Consider the following 20,579-nt stretch of genomic DNA (forward strand, 5'->3'; position numbering starts at 1 on the left):
GTAACTTTTTGGTCGTAAAGTGGCTGTTCTTCGATTAATTGAGGATTTTCGGTGGCATAAAAGACTTAATTGTGTTTTTAACTGGAGCACTATTAACTTTATTCATTTTACGAAACGCACGTTGGGTTAACACAATTGAGAATTTATTTTCAATGTAGAGCTGAACAATTTGAGCGAGTTCCTTTGGAGTGTATTGTTCCATGGTATCAATTGTCTTCGACTGACGCTTCCAACGTGGTATGACATTTGACGATCTATCGACGCTGTCAAAAGTTACAGGGTTGCCAAATGGGTCAAATTTAAATGGCCCACCCTGTATTTCGATTCAGATGGTGATGCTGATCAAGAATATATATACTTTCCAACGTGGTATGACATTTGACGATCTGTCGACGCTGTCAAAAGTTACAGGGTTGCCAAATGGGTCAAATTTAAATGGCCCACCCTGTATTTCGATTCAGATGGTGATGCTGATCAAGAATATATATACTCTACATACTTTATGGGGTCTAAGGTATCTCCTTCACTGCGTTGCAAACTTCTGACTGAAATTATAATACCCTTTTGCTCTGCAAGGGTATAAAAAAATAATATTTTCCTATAGGATTCTCATACAATATTTTTCTTAAATGTTTGGCATCAAGTCGGCACGGGTTACCGTTATCCGATTTCGATAATACATATTTAATATTTAGGTTCTTAAGATCAATTAGAAGAAATATGCGTTTTCAAAATTGAAAAAAAAAAAAATCAGCCCTTAGAGGATGGGACACCCTAACGCCCACCAATACGCGTGCGGAACGGATGAAATTGAAGCATAAACTTTGTATACAATTTACCCTTTATTTGATTATTAATGATAACATCAACTTAAAAAGGTCAAAGTAACATGCTAAAATACAAGTTTGATTGCATGTATATGTTTAAAATTAAATGCACACAAAGAAACTCTCAACAGCTTGGAACATTGGAATTTTAGAAATGCTCGATTTCGTATGATTTCTTCGGTTGTCGTATTCAATTTGTGGTCATTGCTTCACGACTATCGTTTCTAGCTTTATGTATAAATAAATATGGGCTTATATAATAAAATTCTTTGACACAAATAACTAAAAGGACTCGCGTCTCAAATGTTTAGTATGAAAGAAAATGAACGGCCACGATTCATCTGCTATAGTCATTCTCATTTCCCATCGTCCAATAATGGTCAAGGATATCTTCGCTAGTGAAGCGAACTTCCGGATCCGACTGCAGCATGTTAGCAATGAGGTCACGTACGCCGTCGCCTATATCCGACCAGTAGGGATCGGGAAACTCGTAAATACCCGATATTATCGCATCAAAGAGGGGTTCCTGCTGATTGTCAGGCGCCACAAATGGGGGAAACCCACAGAGCAATATATACAATATGATCCCAGCCGCCCAAACATCGATCTATGAAAATTACAAATAGAGCTATTTAGCGATCGCCGAGAAACAAATTGTTTTCAATCACCTTTAACCCATATCCCACTTCTAATAGTATTTCAGGTGCTACATAAGTGGGAGTCCCGCAGACAGCGTACAAAGGTTCTGTTACTTCGCATGCTAATCCAAAATCAGCTAACTTAAGTTCGATAACGTTTCCATGCTCATTCAGTTCAACCTGCAATTTAAATTGAAAAGTGCTTTTAAATTTAGAATTTAAATAAATTATTCATAATAGCAAGCATCTTACAAGGAGATTTTCTGGCTTAATATCTCGGTGCACAATGCCCATGGAATGTAAGTACGACATGGCAGAGCCCAAATGCCGAATCATAGTGCGGGACTGGCTTTCTGAAAACCTCGTCACCTGGGTTATTGCATCGAAAAGATCGCCACCTATAAAGATTTATCTTATTAATCTGGAAGATGCTGTACAGAAATGCTCGAGTTGAACCTACCACTTACATATTCCAGTACCAGATACATATTTGTATTCTGGTCTATATCCATTATAAGTGATATTATATGCGGATGATCGAGCTTTTTCATGACTCGAACTTCAGCATCAATATAGTGCTCCTTACCCTTGCACTTCTTTTTATCAATTATTTTTAGGGCATAAGCATTACCCCTGTGGCGGTCCTTGATCTTTAGTACAACAGCAAAGTTTCCATCCCCGATAATGTGTTCCAATATGTAATGATCGCGAATATCTGTTGGAAAATTATTGATTTCTACGCCAGTGCTCTTAAGCAATGCCGCATGCTCATCAACTTCTAACGCAGGAGCCGCTTTGTACGAATTCGAATCTACTAGGAGAGGATAAACCTTTTTACTTTTAACAGGCATCTTGGGCTTGGGCCCTTTACAGGCAGTTCCATCCGTACGCAATGTTTTGCGAATAATATTGATAGCACGCTGCTCTTCCGCCTCAAGTTTAAAATCCTCCACCGTGTTAACACGCTCTGTTCCGTAAGCAAAAAAAACATCATCCGGTCCAAAAAAATCTGCGAGTTGGAGTACTGATATCCCTGAAAGAGTAAATACTTTTCTCACATATCCCGTATCTAAGCGAACCACTTGCGTAATGGCAGTCAGGACGTGATCAAAACTTGGACTGTTACGTTTGTTCAGCAACAACCGCGCAATTCGGCGTGGCTTAGTTCCATTTCGTATCAGCGTTACGATACGCGGATAAACCACAGTGTCACGCTCGCTGAATCTATATACGTTCAAGGGACTGCCGATTGCCGCTCCTACACCGCAAGGCAACACTGGCCCATTACTGCCTGTAAATTGTCCATTTTTCAGTGGAGAGGCAGGCCGATGAAGCTTTGTCAGCCGCAGATTGTTTGAGCGATTATTGTTGCTCATCGTCAAATTGGCCAAAGGTTGGGAAGTAGTGTTGTATTCCACCTTCTTAAAATTCTCGTTATTGCAGGAGCAAACATAACTCTGTCCGTCTTCCAACTCTTCAAAGGAGGTAATCTGCAGATGCAAAATTTTAAGATTGAAAACCTGAGCTGATAGGAGAGGTACCAACCTTTTTTCCACACATGCTAAAAATGTTGCGAACAGCGCCTGGTATCTTAACATTCTCCTCCAGCAACCGGGTAAGATCTACGTAAAGACTCTCAAAGGATCGATATCGTTCGTAGGAGACAGGAATAGTTATTCCAGGGTAGAAGCGATCCCCGTTCCGATAGAATTTAATCCGATGGGCCTTGCGTGTCGGTGTACGGCTGCTCGATATGCGCTTCTTAACGTGGGCGGCGGCAGCTAAGCACGAAGTGTCTCTAACAGAGCCGATTTCAGTGCCACTTACGATGGTACTCGATCCGGGTGTAGCCGAGGCAGTTGATGAGGAACCACTTATCGAGCCATTAGAATTTTCCACAATTCCGCTACCCTGAAAATTGTTGAGCTGGTGTAAGTCTTCTTCCTTTTTCAGCTCCAATATGGAACCGGCAGGGCTTGCCCATGTTCCATTTTTGCTATTAAAGTCCTCTTGCAAATTTGGTTGTTGATTCTGGGGCTCTAAGAGAATGGATTCAGCAACGGCATTCTTGGATACTGTCTTCTTTGGAGTGGCTTTGGGAGAGACTGCCGATGAAGCAGATGCTTGAAGGGAGGAGAGCATGGCCGTAGTGCAATGCAAACTGCTCATCTTTGCTGCTCGCACTTCCATTCTACAAAAAAGGAAGTGTTGAATACTAGAAACTATTATTTACTTTTCTCCATTAAAATACTAACATTTTGTAAGTAGATTGACTAAAGCTAACATACAATTAAACGTTTAATCTACACATACTTGAGCGAGTGACTTCTATTTTAACCTAGTGTTAACAAGACCAGCACATGTATTAAAAATTTGACCTATATTTGTTTTATTAAGACCTTTTTCATTGCCTTCTTTGTTAATGAGTAGTCATATGCTACTCTAAAAATAACATAGGTATACATATCTAGGTGTATATAAAAACGGTTAAACAATTTTAAGACACTCTTGTTAAGCCACAAAAGTTTGAACTCAACTGCAATGTACTTTTTTTCTTATAATTTGTTAAAATTTTTAAATCCAGCAAAATTCGAAATTCAATTGTCTTTAAAAAGTCGAAATTCAAAATATCATGACTGTCAGATAAAAAACAAGAAAGGAAGCGATCACAATTTTTTCAATCATACCCGATCATTGACTCGAATATTTTGTGATTCAAAATATTGCTTCAACAGAAATGTTGAAGCGATCGTGCTCAAAGCTAACATTCAGTTCCAATCACTCTTGCTTGCTTCAAAATGAGCTTGTCTGATCGAACGCTTTGTGTGAGCAGTAATGAATGTTTGAGAATGCTGCTTGGATTCAGTTCGATCACAATTATACCGATTGTTTATACCGGGTGGTTCGATTAAATCCAAGCTATTGTTTTTAGTTATTGTTTTTAAATTCATTTTATAAAAGTTTAAGCAATTTAGATTTAATCCAGAAAAAAAATTTTTTTAATTTTAAGTATTTGCTGATCTCAATGAAGTTTGTGTTCATTACGCAACAATTCAATTTTAATTTTAAGCGTTAATAATGAAGAAATACATGAAGTAATTTGTTTTGAATAATTTCTTGCATCATTGAACTTGATCGGCTTTTTCTGTACAATAAATTTCGATCATCATACCGACACCAAAAAAGAAGAACAATCAAGCGAATGCACAGTGGTCCGGATGCAGCCAAAAATCCAATTTTTCAATAGTCCTGGATTTAAAAATGTCTATTTCTAATCAATTCTTGAATATTTGAACTATGGTTCCCCAAAGTATTAGCTTGTTTTGATTCCGTTTACATAAAAATTTTAAACCTTAAAAGTGACAAGTGGCGAAAATCCTATAAAAATATTGGGTCTACAACTTTGCTTCCGCCGTTTTCCAATAGATGTCTCTAGGGTCAAGCACTGGTCGATATAAATCGATTAAATACTTTTATATCGATCTTACACATACATCTGTCCAACAAAAGCCAACTAAATATTTGTAGATATCTGTTTGCATCCCAAATTTATTCTCAACTGAAAATCTCACTTTTTGAGCCGAATTCTCGACATTTGCGGGAAATTTTGCTTTTCTTTTTTAATTCCAAGAAAAGGGCTGCTGAAGCTCATCGAATGCTTTCGGATACGTACGGTGAGGATGTTCTGAGTCAAAGAACATGCCGCGAATGGTTTCAACTTTTTAAGAATGGTGATTATGAAGTCAAAGACCGGCATGGTGGTGGAAGGGAGAAGATTTTCGAAGATGCTGAATTGGAAGCATTACCAAGATGCGTTTCAAACCCAAGAGGAGTTGGCCAAATCATTGCAAGTGACACAGCAAGCCGTGTCAAAACGCCTCAAAGCCATGGGGATGATTCAGAAACAAGGAAACTGGGTTCCTTACGACTTAAAACCAAGAGATGTCGAACGGCGCTTTTTTGCATGTGAACAGCTGCTCCAAAGGCAAAACCGGAAGGGATTTCTACATCGCATCGTAACTGGCGACGAAAAATGGGTCCATTACGATAATCCTAAGCGAAGAAAGTCATGGGGAAAGCCTGGACATGCCTCCACGTCGACGGCAAAACCGAACATTCACGGCGCCAAGGTTATGCTCTGCATTTGGTGGGACCAGCTGGGGGTGATATATTATGAGCTGCTAAAGCCAAGTGAAACCATCACAGGAGATCGATACCGAACGTAATTAATGCGTTTGAGCCGAGCACTTAAAAAAAACGACCACAGTACGAGGAAAGACAAGATAAAGTCATTCTCCAGCATGACAAGACGATGAAATGGGAAATCTTACCCCACCTGTTCCGATCGATGGCACACGGTCTAGCTAAAGAGCACTTCAGTTCTTATGAAGAAGTCAAAAATTTGATTAATACTTGGATCGACTCGAAAGATGAGGAGTTCTTTCGTCACGGAATACGCATGCTGCCAGAAAGATGGTCAAAAGTAGTAGCTAGCGACGGCTAATATTTTGAATAACATTTCTGAAACCGTTTTTTTACAATAGAGCCTTGAATTTACAAAAAAAAAAACGGCGGAAGCAAAGTTGTAGACCCAATATAATATAATTTCTTTTTTATTTACGAACATTTTTTCGATAAATTTTTTTTTTAACAGTTCATTATTACTGTAAACTATATCACCAATAAAAATGTTTATCAATATGTATTGTTGTAGTGATGGGATTCTCATTTAATTAGCAAAAAATTGTTTGTTTTTTTTTAAATAAATTTTTTTGAATCGAGTATTTTTAGCCTTCCATCAGCTTCCAACCAGAGACCATATAGGTAATATTAGTATATATCTGTACTACAATACCCAATTTAAAACTTTTGCGCAAAATTGCGCAAACGCAAATGCGAACATTTTTTCCACACCTATTGCCGAAATTAAGCAACAGCCTAATCAGCAGCGACAGCGAAAGCGACAAAAACAAAAGTTACTGATTTTATCTTCCCTAGTTCTCCTTTGCGCTCATTCTCATTCTCTCACGTGTGCTTATGCATATGCAGTAACTTTCATTTTGGCAGTTGTGCTGCTTTATTCTAAGTATACTTTGTACTAGAATATTCTTTTATTCCAATTTATGCGGTGACATTGGGAGGAGGCTAGGGTAAAATCAATTTTGTAACCGTTAACAACAACCACGAAATTGGTAAATTCAGGATTACTTTTACTTATGAGTGGCTATTTACAAATGTATTTATTAATTTCTTTTGTAATTGTAAAAAAAAAGTTGAAAAAGTTTAGTTTTAGTGTGTTGTTCTGCTAACTTGATATCAAATTAGCAGAACATCAAAGTTTTTTTTAATAAAAAATCTAAAAATTGAGCCGCAAATTTGATTCTTTCACGAATAATTTACGGATAATTAACGGCAAATTATGAGAAAGAAAAAAATATATATCAAAAGTCGTTCTGCTAACTTGATGCACATCATTTAAAATATAAATGTAGACTGCGATTAGACTCTTCATTTTATAGTAAAAAGATTTTTAAAGTTAAGCTTCTTAGGCGTCGATGCGATATGAAGAATATAGGGTCAAATTTTAAGGCCATGTAACGTTTTGGGCATTTTCATTCCCTGAGAGAAAAAAGATATAAGAAACCAATTCCTTAAACATATCAGAGACCCACAATGAATAAGATCGATACGGTTTGATCAACCTTGCTCAAACCGGTCATAACTCAACACAGCGCTTCGCTACAAAATTCTTCGATCGAGTTTCGTACACAAAAAGGAATAGTTCGATCAATTCGCTTGATTGCTCTGCATACTGACTCAAACTGATTTAAGGGGAGGTTCTTTTCTTTTTTTTTTGAAAAAATCGATTTTTTTTTTTTTTTTAAATAATTAAAGTTACATATGTTTAGAATATACGTGCCAAAGGATATTTCGATACGACGCGTATTTCTTGAGCTAGAGCGTGTCAAACATACCCATGTCACATGCGCTGTGGTACGCTCTAAAAACTTTAAACGCGTTTTTCTCGGAACCATGTTTTCAAACCTCTTGTCGCGCACAGGGGTCGTTCTATTGATCCGATTTCCTTCGTTCAAAAAATTTTTGAAAGTATATACTTTTTTGTATGCCTTATACCTAAAATTGGCATAAAAAATTGTTTATTTATAATTTTTAAACGAGATCGAAGTAAAAAAAAAAGTCCATTTTTTTTAAATGTCCATAAAATTGGTTTAATTTTACCAAAATTGATTCTAGTTAGGTATAAGGCATAGGAAATTCCATCAATTTTAATAAATAATTTACATTTTTAATTTCGGTTTACTACCAGCGGCCCGACACTCGACAAAGCAGAAAAATAGAGGTCTACGAGATCCGCCATTTTGAAGCCGCCATTTTGAATTTCCTGAATATTGAATTTTTTTTTTTAATCGTTAATAAACAACGAATCAAAAGTTCAAAAGCATAAGTTCGTATGTCTTTTCATTTTTCCGCAATTAATTCTCAAAGTTTGCTTAGTTTTCGAAAAAAAGAAAAGAACCTCCCCTTAAATAATAATACATTTATGATCGTAAGTGAGAATTCTCAAAGCGAACATTTATTTCGTTATGTTCAGCATATGTTACTGGCTGAATTAAAATTTATTACCATATACAACGAAAATGAGATTGTAATTTTAAATCATCGGAAAGAATTCGAGTTTTCTTTAAATATTGATAAAAACAATCGAAATACCAAATGCAGAATTCTGTAAATGAAGAAATTAAATTTAGACAATGAAAAATGATCAACGTGTCTTTGTGCAGGCAGTTTTTTTTATTGTGTCCCGGTGCGATGGAATGAACAGCGGTATGCGACAAAGTTTTGTGTGGCGTTGTGCCACCTTCCACAAAGAAATTTCAAAACGCATTCCTCCTTAAAAGCCTCTTCAAGCATTTGATAAGTTTCCGTTGCACTCTTGCCTAAAAAACCATATGTTTGCGTATTATATATGATCACAGTGGATATTGATGAGGAAGATGGCTTGGCAAACGGCACTGTGGGCAAGTTGTTACACCTTGACTTAAATGATAGTGGAGAAGTCAGCATGGTATGGCTCGATTTTTTCAATTCAACAAACACTGGCTAGCAGACTATCAAGCGTTAGTTTATGTTACTTTATCACGCGTTACCAGTATTGATGCATTTTGGATTATAACAACTGGAGAAGATTATAACTGCCACCACGGGCGAAGAATATCAATAAGCCATGTCTTATTTACAAGACGAATTGCACGGACTGTCATTAAACCGACTGGAAACCATGGACAAACAGATAATTAATTTATGTCTAAGAAAAGTGAAGTAACTTTGTATACTCTCCAAGCTCATTTTTTGCTGATTTAACTGACGCTGTTGCACACGAGTCAAATATTGTTATGCTGCCAAAAAGATAGTTGCAAGATGCGTTTTTAATATAAACTACCAAATGTTCGAACAAAGGGTGTGACACCATATCATAATCATTGTGATACTATTAATATCGAAACACCTAACAAGGAAATGACTGCCAGATCCCAATCATCTTCATCCACAGTAACATCAGTTGAAGATATATGTATTGCTGAAATTCAAGCACCAAATGGACAATATATCAGGATGACCAGGAACACGATGATATATTATATTTTATACCATATATTTTATTACCTTACTGATCTACAGTTACACATTCGCCAATGATCTTGGTGCTCGCAGTTGAGGAAAAAACCCGGAACTACAATTGATGATATATTAATATATAGAATCACAGACATATATATATTTTAGTTACTGTTTAGAACAGACCGCCAGAACATAATCTGATACGCATAGGTATACAGATTTATCATCCGCTCTTCAAGCCGCTCATATGTTTGTTTATCTTTGTTATCTATACTCGTGAGAACGACTATATAAAGAAGCCGCATTTTCGGCTAGACCCGTCAAACATACAAATTATCTCGCATCCATACATACATATGTACACCCCTCATATTTCGAAAACATAAAAACGAATAGTTGCTGCTCCAAAATACATACATATATGTATATATAACTAAAATATAAAAAAACTCGTGTCACAGTTTTTGTTACCATACTCCTCCGAAACGGCTATACCGATTCTAATGAAATTTTGTGAGCGTATTGCATAGGTCTGAGAATCAACCAACATCTATTTTTCATCCTCTTAAATCCTGTTCGACATACTAAAAATCGCACATAAAGTGAGTTACTACCTCATCACACTGACAAAAACACGCTACCATAGCATTTTAAATCAATTTAAACTGCGGGAAAAATTATTCATCATTAATCATTCTATTTATGAGTGTTTTGTCCAGTGAGCAATGCCAAGAAAACGCAAAGGGGGAGATTTGAGCCATGATAGAAGTAGATATCGATACATGCGAAATAGAAGATCCGAAAGAATAGCGCAATTGCATCAAGAAGAGCCAGAAGCTACACGAACTGAACGCAATGAAGTCAGAGAAGAGCCAGAAGATACACGAGCTGAACGCAATGAAGTCAGAAAATTAGAACAACGACAACCACGCCGTTTCACGTTGTTGGAACATAGGTCGTAGTACAGTGATTGCTAGAAGAGTAAGTTGCAATCAGGTGGCGAAACGGAGTTCGCCGGGGTTTGCTAGTATATATATATGTATTTAAGTTTTTATATGAATTTTTTTAGTTTAAATTCTTTAGAGCAGGTAACATGCATATGTACATATGCATATATGTATTTGTCGCAGTTCTAGGAATTATTTGAATTCTATAAGACCTTGACTTATTTATCGGGCATAGAAGTTGATTGCATAATTCCAGAAAGTGACAAATTCCTAGAATCCAAAGTGTTCGTTCTCTCTGGAGAGCGAGAGTGCAATATTAGCGAGATGGTGTTGCAAGACGTTTAGAATAACGGCATAACCATCGAGTGTGGCCCGATTGCGCAAGAGAAGAGACTAAGATAATTTCGGGGAAGGATAGGCGTTGAAGTTGAACAGCGCGACACTTCGATTTTAACTCTTGCCGCGATCGGGACTCACTGCGCTAAAATGCAAAATTCAGAAAACATTGATTCTCCGATATCAGAAGTGGGAACGGTCCTGCCCCAAGACAGTATCAGTATCATGGCTGCATTGGAGGCCCAAAATCGCGCGTTAATGGAATTAGTTAAACAAATGAACGCGACTCGTGGGCCGGTTTCGGAAGTGAAAACTACTTCCATATTGTTGCCAAAAATTTGATCCTGATAGTGCGGGTGCCGATGCAAGTGCGTGGTGTAATACGGTCGAATTAATTTTCGCTGAGCATATGCTTACGGGAAGTGCACTAGTGATGGCTCTAAGCAAAGCTATGCTAGGAAGTGCATCTCAGTGGTTGGCCCAAATTTGTTTCAGCGGCATGACCTGGCCACAATTCCAGGAATTGTTCGCGCAACGGTTCGTCGGAATTGAAACTCCGGCGGCAACCTTGATGAACATTTTTAATGGGCGTCCGAATCCAGGAGAGAATATTCCGGAATACGGTAGCCGCCTTGTGACGTCTCTCATGGCTAAATTCAAAACCATTGAATTGGAGGACCTCGTGGTATCCATCGTTTTAACACATCTTTCCAACTTGGATTCTCGCCTACTGAAGTCCATGTTTACGGGTACCGTAAAAACTCGTAACGATCTGCAGCAACAGCTTAAGGCTTAAGGCTTAAGGCGCATTCGTATGTACGGAAAAACGAGTCTGGTGGAAACGAAGTTGAAAGGAAGAAGATGAAGATGCCATCACAGGTGAAGTGGCATCACTGCGGCCGTATTGGACATAAAATCGCCGATTGTCTCAAAAGGCGAAGTGAAGAACGACACCGGACCAGTGCAGCTCCAGGAATAAAACCTGGTCCACAAAACAACAGGACTTGCTTTAAATGCGGGGAGCTTGGTCACTACGCTTCGGACTGCCAAAGGAGTCGTCATAGCCCTCAAGAAGACGCTGGAAAACGGGTGAACTTGGTGTCCTTAGAACCTGAGGGTGTTCTAAAACATTTTGGTGAGTCCATTCCATTTTGTTTTGATTCAGGCGCTGAATGTTCCCTTGTAAAGGAAAGCGTAGCGGCAAAATTGTAAGGAAAGCGTCTGTCTGACTCGGTTGTTTTGAGGGGAATTGGCAGTGATCCTGTATGGAGTACATCGCAGATACTTTGCAAAGTTATTATAAACGAACATTCTCTTGAAATAAAGCTGCATGTAATAATGGATAAATTTCTTAATTTTGATATTTTAATTGGACGAGAGATTTTAAGTCAAGGCTTTAGAGTCGTTATTGAAGCAAATAAATTTGAAATAGGTACATAAATCAAAAAATTGTGCAAGCGGTGTCTTATGATTCTAGTTTGGGAAATCGTTTCAATTTTAGTAATGATTTGAGTGAAGTTGAAAAGGAAAGATTAACTGAAATATTGGGAAAATATTCGAAATCGTTTATTGAAGGCATTCCACACACACGAGTAACAACAGGACAACTTAGTATACGTCTTAGTGATCCGCATAAAACTGTTCAGCGCCGCCCATATAGACTAGGGGAAGAAGAAAAGGCCAACGTTAGAAGAATGATAGACGAATTGTTGTCCGCCAAAGTTATTCGCCCGAGTAGTTCCCCGTTTGCTAGTCCGATGATGTTGGTCAAAAAGAAAGAACGGCACAGACCGCCTATGCGTTGACTACAGGGAACTAAATGCAAATACCGTGGCGGATAAGTATCCATTACCACTTATTTCTGATCAAGTAGCTCGTATGCGGGGAGCAAAGTTTTTTTCTTGTTTAGACATGGCGAGTGGCTTTTACCAAATTCCAATTCACCCCGACTCGATCGAACGTACGGCATTTGTAACGCCCGAGGGACAGTATGAATTCCTCGCAATGCCGTTTGGACTAAAAAACGCTCCATCGGTTTTCCAACGAGCAATAATTAAGGCTTTGGGATCAGTAGCGTATACATTTGTCATTGTTTATATTGACGACGTTTTGATAGTCGCAGAAACCAAGGAGCAGGCAATGGAAAGATTAGATCAAGTTATAAAAATCTTAATGGAAGCAGGTTTTTCCTTTAATATTAACAAGTGTACATTCCTGACCCAAAAAATAGACTATTTAGGCTATGAAGTTAGTGCGGGAGAAATTCGACCAAACAGTCGCAAAATAAAAGCTCTTGTAGAACTACCCTCTGCAAACAGTATCGCAGCTAAGGCAATTTATTGGATTAGCTTCCTACTTTCGCCAATTCGTGCCGAAATTCTCAGAAATGTTGAAGCCATTGTTTTTATTAACTTCTCAAAAATGCAAGGAACTGACTTGGCAAAGCGAACACGAAACAATAAGGCAGAAAGTAATATCAATCCTAACTAGTACTCCTGTATTGACTATTTTTGATCCCAAACATCCTGTAGAACTGCACACAGATGCAAGTATGATTGGCTACGGGGCCATTTTATTGCACAAGATAGATAAGAAGCCGCAAGTAATCGAGTACTTTAGTAAGTGTACAACGCCAGTGGAGGCAAAATATCATTCGTACGAGTTAGAAACCCTTGCTGTTGTAAATGCCGTAAAGCATTTTAGGCATTATTTACAAGGAATAGAATTTGTAATTTTTACAGACTGCGATTCATTGAGGGCAACCCGTTCGAAAGCAACATTGACACCGAGGGTACATCGGTGGTGGGGATACTTGCAAGCTTTCCAATTTCGGATTGAATACAGAAAAAGGGAGAAAATGGCCCATGCAGATTTTTTAAGCCGTAATCCAATTCCAGCCGAAAAAAATACACCATTGCAAAAGGTAGTCGAAAAGCGCGTAAATTTGACGGAGGTCTCTGACAACTGGTTACTTGCTGAGCAGCAACGCGATCCAGAAGTTTCAGAAATAATTGAGAAAATACAAAATGATGAGTTCGGTGAAGATTTACTTAGAACGTACGAATTGAGAAAGGGCATGCTTCATAGAAAAATTCAACGTAATGGTAGAACACGTTGCCTACCCGTAATACCTAGAGCTTACAGATGGTCTGTAATTAACCACGTACATGAAGCTGTAATGCACTTAGGTTGGGAAAAGACACTAGACAAAGTATATGCGCATTATTGGTTCGCCAATATGTCGAAATATGTGAGGCGTTTTGTGGAAAATTGCATTACTTGCAAACTAAGTAAGGCCCCAAAAGGAAAAGTACAGGCAGAGCTTCATCCAATTCCAAAAGTTGCTATACCCTGGCATACTTTGCACATTGACATTACAGGAAAGCTAAGTGGCAAGAACGATCAAAAAGAGTACATTATTGTTGTTATAGATGCTTTTACTAAGTTCGTATATTTATGATACCGAAAGTTGTGTAAGGGCTATGAAAACTGTTGTGTCGTTGTTTGGTTTGCCTATTCGTGTAATTGCTGATCAAGGTAGGTCCTTCGCCAGTTCAGGGTTTCGGGAGTTTTGCACGTCGCAAAAAATTGATCTCCATTTGATTGCCACAGGTGCCAGTCGAGCCAACGGGCAGGTTGAGCGAGTTATGGGGACACTTAAAAGTATGCTTACTGCAGTCGAAACGAGCCATCGATCATGGCAAGACGCGTTATTAGAAGTCCAATTGGCCATGAATAGTACAGCAAATCGAGTGATCAAAATAAGTCCCTTGGAGATGATGATTGGCAGGGAGGGTACACCATTTGGTTTGTTGCCCATCACTGATGATGAGGAAATTGTAGACTGAGATAAAGTTAGAGTACAAGCCAAGGAAAATATAGATCGTAACGCACAGTATGACAAAAAAAGGTTCGATAAGAACAAGGCTAATATTGTAATGCACCAGGTTGGTGATTATGTTTTGATAAGAAATGAAGAGAGAAACCAGACAAAACTCGATCCGAAATTTAAAGGCCCCTTTGAAATAATCGAAGTTTTAGAGGGTGACCGATATAAGTTAAAGTCTCTAACAAGTAAACGTCAATATAAATATGCACATGAACACTTGCGGTCCTTACCAGATATAGAAGTACTGGCAGAAATTGACGAAGATTTTGACAAGACAAATGATGAAGAGAGTCAGACCCGAAGTGAACAAGACGAAATGTAAAGGCAAGTAATGTCGAATGTAAAGCTGCACCAAGATCCTGTGTGGATGCTTGGCGGGAGCATATGAGAAGCTGCACCATGATCCTTTGAGGATGCTTGGCGGGAGCATATGAGAAGCTGCACCATGATCCTTTGAGGATGCTTGGCGGGAGCATATGAAAAGCTGCACCATGATCCTGTGTGGATGCTTGGCGGGAGCATATGTGTGGCTGCACCATGATCCTGTGTGGATACTTGGCGGGAGTCAGGAGGACGAGTTGTCTTTGAAAGTATAAGTTGGAATTAGTGTTAATGAATAAGTGATGAACACAGCATTTAAGTAGTAATGCTTATTGGGTATAAATATCATACACGAGGACGTGTGCCTGTCAGGAAGCCCGTGTCGCAGTTCTAGGAATTATTTGAATTCTATAAGACCTTGACTTATTTATCGGGCATAGAAGTTGATTGCATAATTCCAGAAAGTGACAAATTCCTAGAATCCAAAGTGTTCGTTCTCTCTGGAGAGCGAGAGTGCAATATTAGCGAGATGGTGTTGCAAGACGTTTAGAATAACGGCATAACCATCGAGTGTGGCCCGATTGCGCAAGAGAGGAGACTAAGATAATTTCGGGGAAGGATAGGCGTTGAAGTTGAACAGCGCGACACTTCGATTTTAACTCTTGCCGCGATCGGGACTCACTGCGCTAAAATGCAAAATTCAGAAAACATTGATTCTCCGATATATTTAATATTGCGATCATGCATGTTTGACATACTATGTACAGTGGCTCGCAGCTTATTTCAACCAGCACCTCAAAAAAACTTTAAAGCCATATATCTAGCAAACCATGAGAGCAAATATAAAAATTCAAATGGGGATTTGTAGTGTGAGCCTTTAAGTTAACATTTTTGTTACCATTTTTTTTTTAACATTTTTTAAATATTTAATAAAAAATTTTAAACAAAAATACTGCTCAAAATACTCCAGCAACTTGTTTCAACCAGCTAGGAAAAAATATTTTTTAACTGACTTAAATGAAAAAACAAGAAAAATTAATACTTGTTTTGGCCACCATTGTTGTCAATGAACATTTTAAGCCGTTTTGACATCGATTCCACCAGCTTTTTCTCCCCAATAGGACTATTTTTCCTCACTCTGTCACCATACCGTTTTTTAGAGCAGATTTGTTAGAAAACTGGCTTTTTTTGATATTTTGGTAGGGAATTGCCCAGAAATTTTTCATTACGTTTATGTCTGGTGCCTAGGCGGGGGGTTCCATCACATGTAGGCAATTCCAAATCAGCCAAGACTGAACAATATCCGATTTGTGGTTTGGGTCATTGTCTTGGTAGAATCGAAAATCCTCCCGATTTCCAAGTTCTACCGCATTTTGAACAAAATTGGCTTTCCAAATTTCAAGATAGTGAACCTTGTAAATCGTAGACTTTATAAAGTGCAGTCTTCCGACGCCAGCTGCCGACATACAGGCCCATACCGTGAAACTACCGCAGCAATGCTTAAATGTAGTATTTAGATAATGAAAAATTTCTGGGCAATTCCGTACCAAAATATCAAAAAAAGCCAGTTTTCTAACAAATCTGCTCTAAAAAACGCTATGGTGACAGAGTGAGGAAAAATAGTCCTATTGGGGAGAAAAAAGCTGGTGGAATCGATGTCGGCTTAAAATGTTCATTGACAACAATGTTGGCCAAAACAAGTATTAATTTTTCTTGTTTTTTCATTTAAGTCAGTTAAAAAATATATTTTCCTAGCTGGTTGAAACAAGCTGCTGCAGTATTTTGAGCAGTATTTTTGTTTAAAATTTTTTATTAAATATTTTAAAAATGCTAAAAAAAAAAATGTTAACAAAAATGTTAACTTAAAGGCTCACACTACAAATCCCCATTTGAATTTTTATATTTGCTCTCATGGTTTGCTAGATATATGGCTTTAAAGTTTTTTTGAGGTGCTGGTTGAAATAAGCTGCGAGCCACTGTATATAGAATAGGCCTTACTGTAAGCTATCATACAATAGAACGGCAAACCTAAACTTGTCATTTTAGTTTCATATATGTACGTATACAATTTTGTATATGTATTTACTAAATATAATAGTAAACAAGAAAAAAAGTTGCTTCGGCAAGCCGAAGCTTATATACCCTTCCAGTCATCAATTATTTCGAACAGAATACACAAAGGCTAAACAACAGCGAAGCTACGACGACTTTTCTATTAATTTTCCGCATTTTTGACTATTGTTCATATGGCAGCTATATGATATAGTCGTCTGATTTTGATAAAATTTAATTTGTTATTCAAAAGTCGTTAGAAAACTCTATATTCCAAAAATCATTATTTCTAAAAAGATATAACGATGTTATCATTTTATTTCTGTTAATTCTATATAGATTTTCCGATGTTTCCTATGGCAGCTATATGATATAGTTGTCCGATTTTAATGAAAATTTTTTTATAAATCAAGGCTAGTTAAAAAACTTGATACTGAAAAAATCATAGTCGTGTGATGAAAAACAATGACGTTATCAATTAATTTCCATTAATTCTATAAATATTTTTTGACCTCTCCTATGGCAGCTATATGATAGAGTTATCCGATTTTGATAAAATTTAAACCAAAATTTAATAGTAGTTAGAAAACGCCATCTGGAAGAAATCATCGATAGAAATCATCAGTCGATCTGATCAAAAAAAAACGGAGTGAGAATTTTTTATTTCATTCTCTCGTATGGGAGCTATCCGATATAGTCGGCCGATCCGTCTCGTTCCGACTTATATACTGCGTGCAATAACTACACAACTTTTCGGAAAGTTTGAGCACGATAGCTTCAAAACTGAGAGACTAGTTTACATAGAAACAGACAGACGTACAGACGGATTTCGATTCAGATAGTGGCACGATTTTAGTTTCCGGGGCGCCAAGATTTGAAGACATATTTTGAGTAATTGGCCGAAAATAAATACTTTTTACGAAAACAAAATTTTTTGATATCTCGCACCGTTTACGAGATATCGAACCTTAAATATCGGCTTATAGTGCGGCCGTTACACTGGGAAAAAAAATTTTTTAAGAAATTAACTCAAAAATAAATATTTTTTGAGGTAATTGTTATAAAAAAACTAAGCTAAAAACTGAACAAATAAATTTAAGTGTTCGTCTTCGACCGAAAGTACCGCAAATCTTGAAAGTTCCACGAATAATATGTGCAATAAGTAATTTCGCCTGCTACCAGCCCTCACTATAATCCGTAATTTAGGGCTCGATTTCTCGTAAACGGTGCGAGAAATCGAAAAATTTTATTTAGTAAAAAGTGTTTATTTTGGGCCAATTACCCAAAATATGTCCTCAAATCTTGGCGCCCCGGAAACTAAAATCTCCCCCAGATAGTGATGCTGATCAAGAATATATATACTTTATAGGGTGTGAGGAGCCTCCTTCACTGCGTTGCAAACTTCTGACTGAAATTATAATACCCTTTGCCCTGCAAGGGTATAAATATGATAAGTTTAGTTAAAGATGGTATTTAAGCAGGGGCGGGCGCCGGAAAAAATTTTGGGGGTCAAATCGAACCCTGGAACACCCCCTTCTTCCACCCTGTATTTAAGGTATTTCATTTGGATGGATTAAGTAGTTAAAGGCTCACCTTGTCATCAAAACAATGTATTTATGTACATTTACATATATGAAGATAGTTCGTTAAGCCAGCACAGCAGTTTCTAAGCACTCATACTGCCTGTTTTGTTTTCGATTTTCGTAAATCGTTTTACAAAGTAGTTTTTTTTTACATTACTAGCTGCAGCCTGCTCCTAATTTTCCATTTGTTATTCGTGCCCAAAAATAAAGCAATCATAAGCCGTGGATAAATGAAAAAATTGGGAAAACACTTGCTCATTTCTTTTATAAATCTACCTTCTTCCAGCACTTATCAAGTTAATACCTTTCGGCACTCCTATAGCCAGAGTTCACACAATTCGCAGGCTACCCCCTGCAATGAGCGGTAAAAGCTTTTCCCCTCCCAATTTTACTTTGTAAAGTTAAACCAATATAGAAATTATCCCGAACTTAACTACAGCAAGTTAGACTTCCGACGTTTGTATGACCAACCACAGTATGTTTGCATATATTACATACAGTAAGGGTATTCTTTATAGCTTGACTCCATTGACATGTTTGTTCACACTTAACATAAACATTAAATGTAAATATAATAGAGAAAATGAATTATTCTCAATTTTCATCTTAGAAGTTATGAAAAGATTTGTATATATTATGTTAAGTGCGTCATATGTCATGGTGGTTTATTATTTTCATATTTTTTTTTACTGAATATGTAACTCTAAACCGAAAGTCCTTCTATACATTTAAGGCAGGTTCTCACCCTTCTAAACTTTGCGTCCATCAGTGGAAGCATCTTGGCGAGGAGGTGTCCCGCTAACGGAAGAGATTCCGTCAAAATGCGTAATTCAATTACAAAAACCAAAAAGATTCTTAATAAGTATATGTGTTGAATGAACTGCAATCATGGAAAAAATATAAAAATTGTAAAAGTTATTCGCTTTTATAAAAAAAATTACAATTTTCGTTTTTTTTTTTTGTTTGTTTTTTGGCTGATCGTAGTTCATTATTAGAAAAAACATTGAGGAAAATTAAAAAAAAATTGATGACGATTGGTCTGTTCCAACACCTGCAGTCATTTCCGTAAGTTCAAAAAACGTGGTTTTGAGAAAAACGCGTTTAAAGTTTTGGCTTTAAAAGCACACTTTTGAAACACGATAAGCAAAAAATTTGTTTCTCCACAAGGTGAGAACCTGCCCTAAGAAAGGGTTTTTAAGGACATTTTTTGAAATCAAGTTATTTTGCATTAAGGCAGGTTCTCACCTTGTGGCAAAAAAAAAATAATTTTTTTTTTGGCTTATCGTTCCGAAAATGTTCTCAAAAAATTTCAGATCCAAATTTGAAATATTACAAAAGTTACAGGCCCTTACATGGAGCACATGTCGAGCACCGGCCATTGGAAGCCAAAACTTTAAACGCGTTTATCTCGGAACCACGTTTTCGGACTTTACGTAAGTAATGGAAGGAGTTTGGGGTTAACCAATCGTCATCAAATTTTTTTTAATGTTTCTAATTGTTTCCTTTAACTGATAAACTAGGATTATCCAAAAATATTGAAAACTGTTTAATTGAGAAAATAATTAGTGAGAAAAAAAGCGCGAAAATCTAAATTTTTTTCAAAAGCTAATAACTTTTGCAATTTTTTTTTTTTTTCTGATCCTAGTTCATTTTATGCACAGTACTGTACACTTTAAGAATCTTTTCGGTTTTTGTGTCTCCGATTACCCGTTTTGGCTTAATCACTTCCGTAAGCGGGACACCTTTTTGTCGAAATGTTGCAACTGAGGAACGCCCCTCCCGCCCCTTTTTTGATTTTTCAATTTTGAAATTTTTTTCGCATAATAAATATGTTTTCAAATGAAGTTACAAATTTCAGATTTTTATGTTTAACCGTTTTCTCAAAACAATTTTTTTTTTTTAAATGTCAATTTTTCGGCCCTACAAGGTGAGAACCTGCCTTAAATGTGACGAAACGTGCCCAATGGGTCAAGTCTTTACAATGATTTTATTGAAATACAATTTTCGTTGTATTTTTGATTTCACTGTCGTTGTATTGGTAATTGTTTACAAGTGCGGTGCACGGTAAATACAGCTTAAAAAATAAAGTAAAATATGGAAACGATGTAGTTTTTTTCTAAAACTTGTAAATCCGTTGGCGGAGAGTGAAAATGTTGCACCGTTTCTTTGTTATTAACAATTAAAAATTCGATTTGTAGTACAAATTCGGATCTGAGAGACCGTATTTGCATGTGATGTGCCGATTATTGCACTCGTCTGGTGGCGGTTTATTTTAATTACCCGCTTAAAATCAAGTTTATTAAAACAACTATCAGTGGGCGTAGCACAAAAATATAACAAACTTT

The 20,579-nt window shown here is 37.1% G+C and overlaps 1 protein-coding gene across 5 annotated transcripts; it reads right to left on the reverse strand.

Annotated features, from left to right (window-relative positions):
* Positions 1-823: 823 nt before the first annotated feature.
* Positions 824-18,720, reverse strand: LOC108099167 (serine/threonine-protein kinase GA29083). Of its 5 annotated transcripts, none has more exons than XM_017202522.2 (7): positions 18,539-18,720; positions 18,245-18,407; positions 3,011-3,680; positions 1,926-2,955; positions 1,718-1,863; positions 1,496-1,645; positions 824-1,434 (listed from the first exon to the last, which is right to left on the reverse strand). In XM_017202522.2, exons 2-7 carry the CDS (start codon positions 18,250-18,252, stop codon positions 1,165-1,167), a joined length of 2,274 nt encoding a protein of 757 aa, XP_017058011.1. In that variant the 5' UTR covers positions 18,253-18,407; positions 18,539-18,720; the 3' UTR covers positions 824-1,164. The 5 variants fall into 5 exon arrangements, with proteins under 5 accessions (XP_017058011.1, XP_017058010.1, XP_017058013.1 ...); XM_017202521.2 differs by having other exon boundaries at positions 18,511-18,720; XM_017202524.1 differs by lacking the exon at positions 18,245-18,407 and having other exon boundaries at positions 3,011-3,656.
* Between the last annotated feature and the right edge of the window lie 1,859 nt (positions 18,721-20,579).

This window comes from Drosophila ficusphila, unplaced genomic scaffold (assembly GCF_018152265.1).
Source record: "Drosophila ficusphila isolate 14025-0441.05 unplaced genomic scaffold, ASM1815226v1 contig_580, whole genome shotgun sequence".
Classification (NCBI taxonomy): Eukaryota; Metazoa; Arthropoda; class Insecta; order Diptera; family Drosophilidae; genus Drosophila; species Drosophila ficusphila.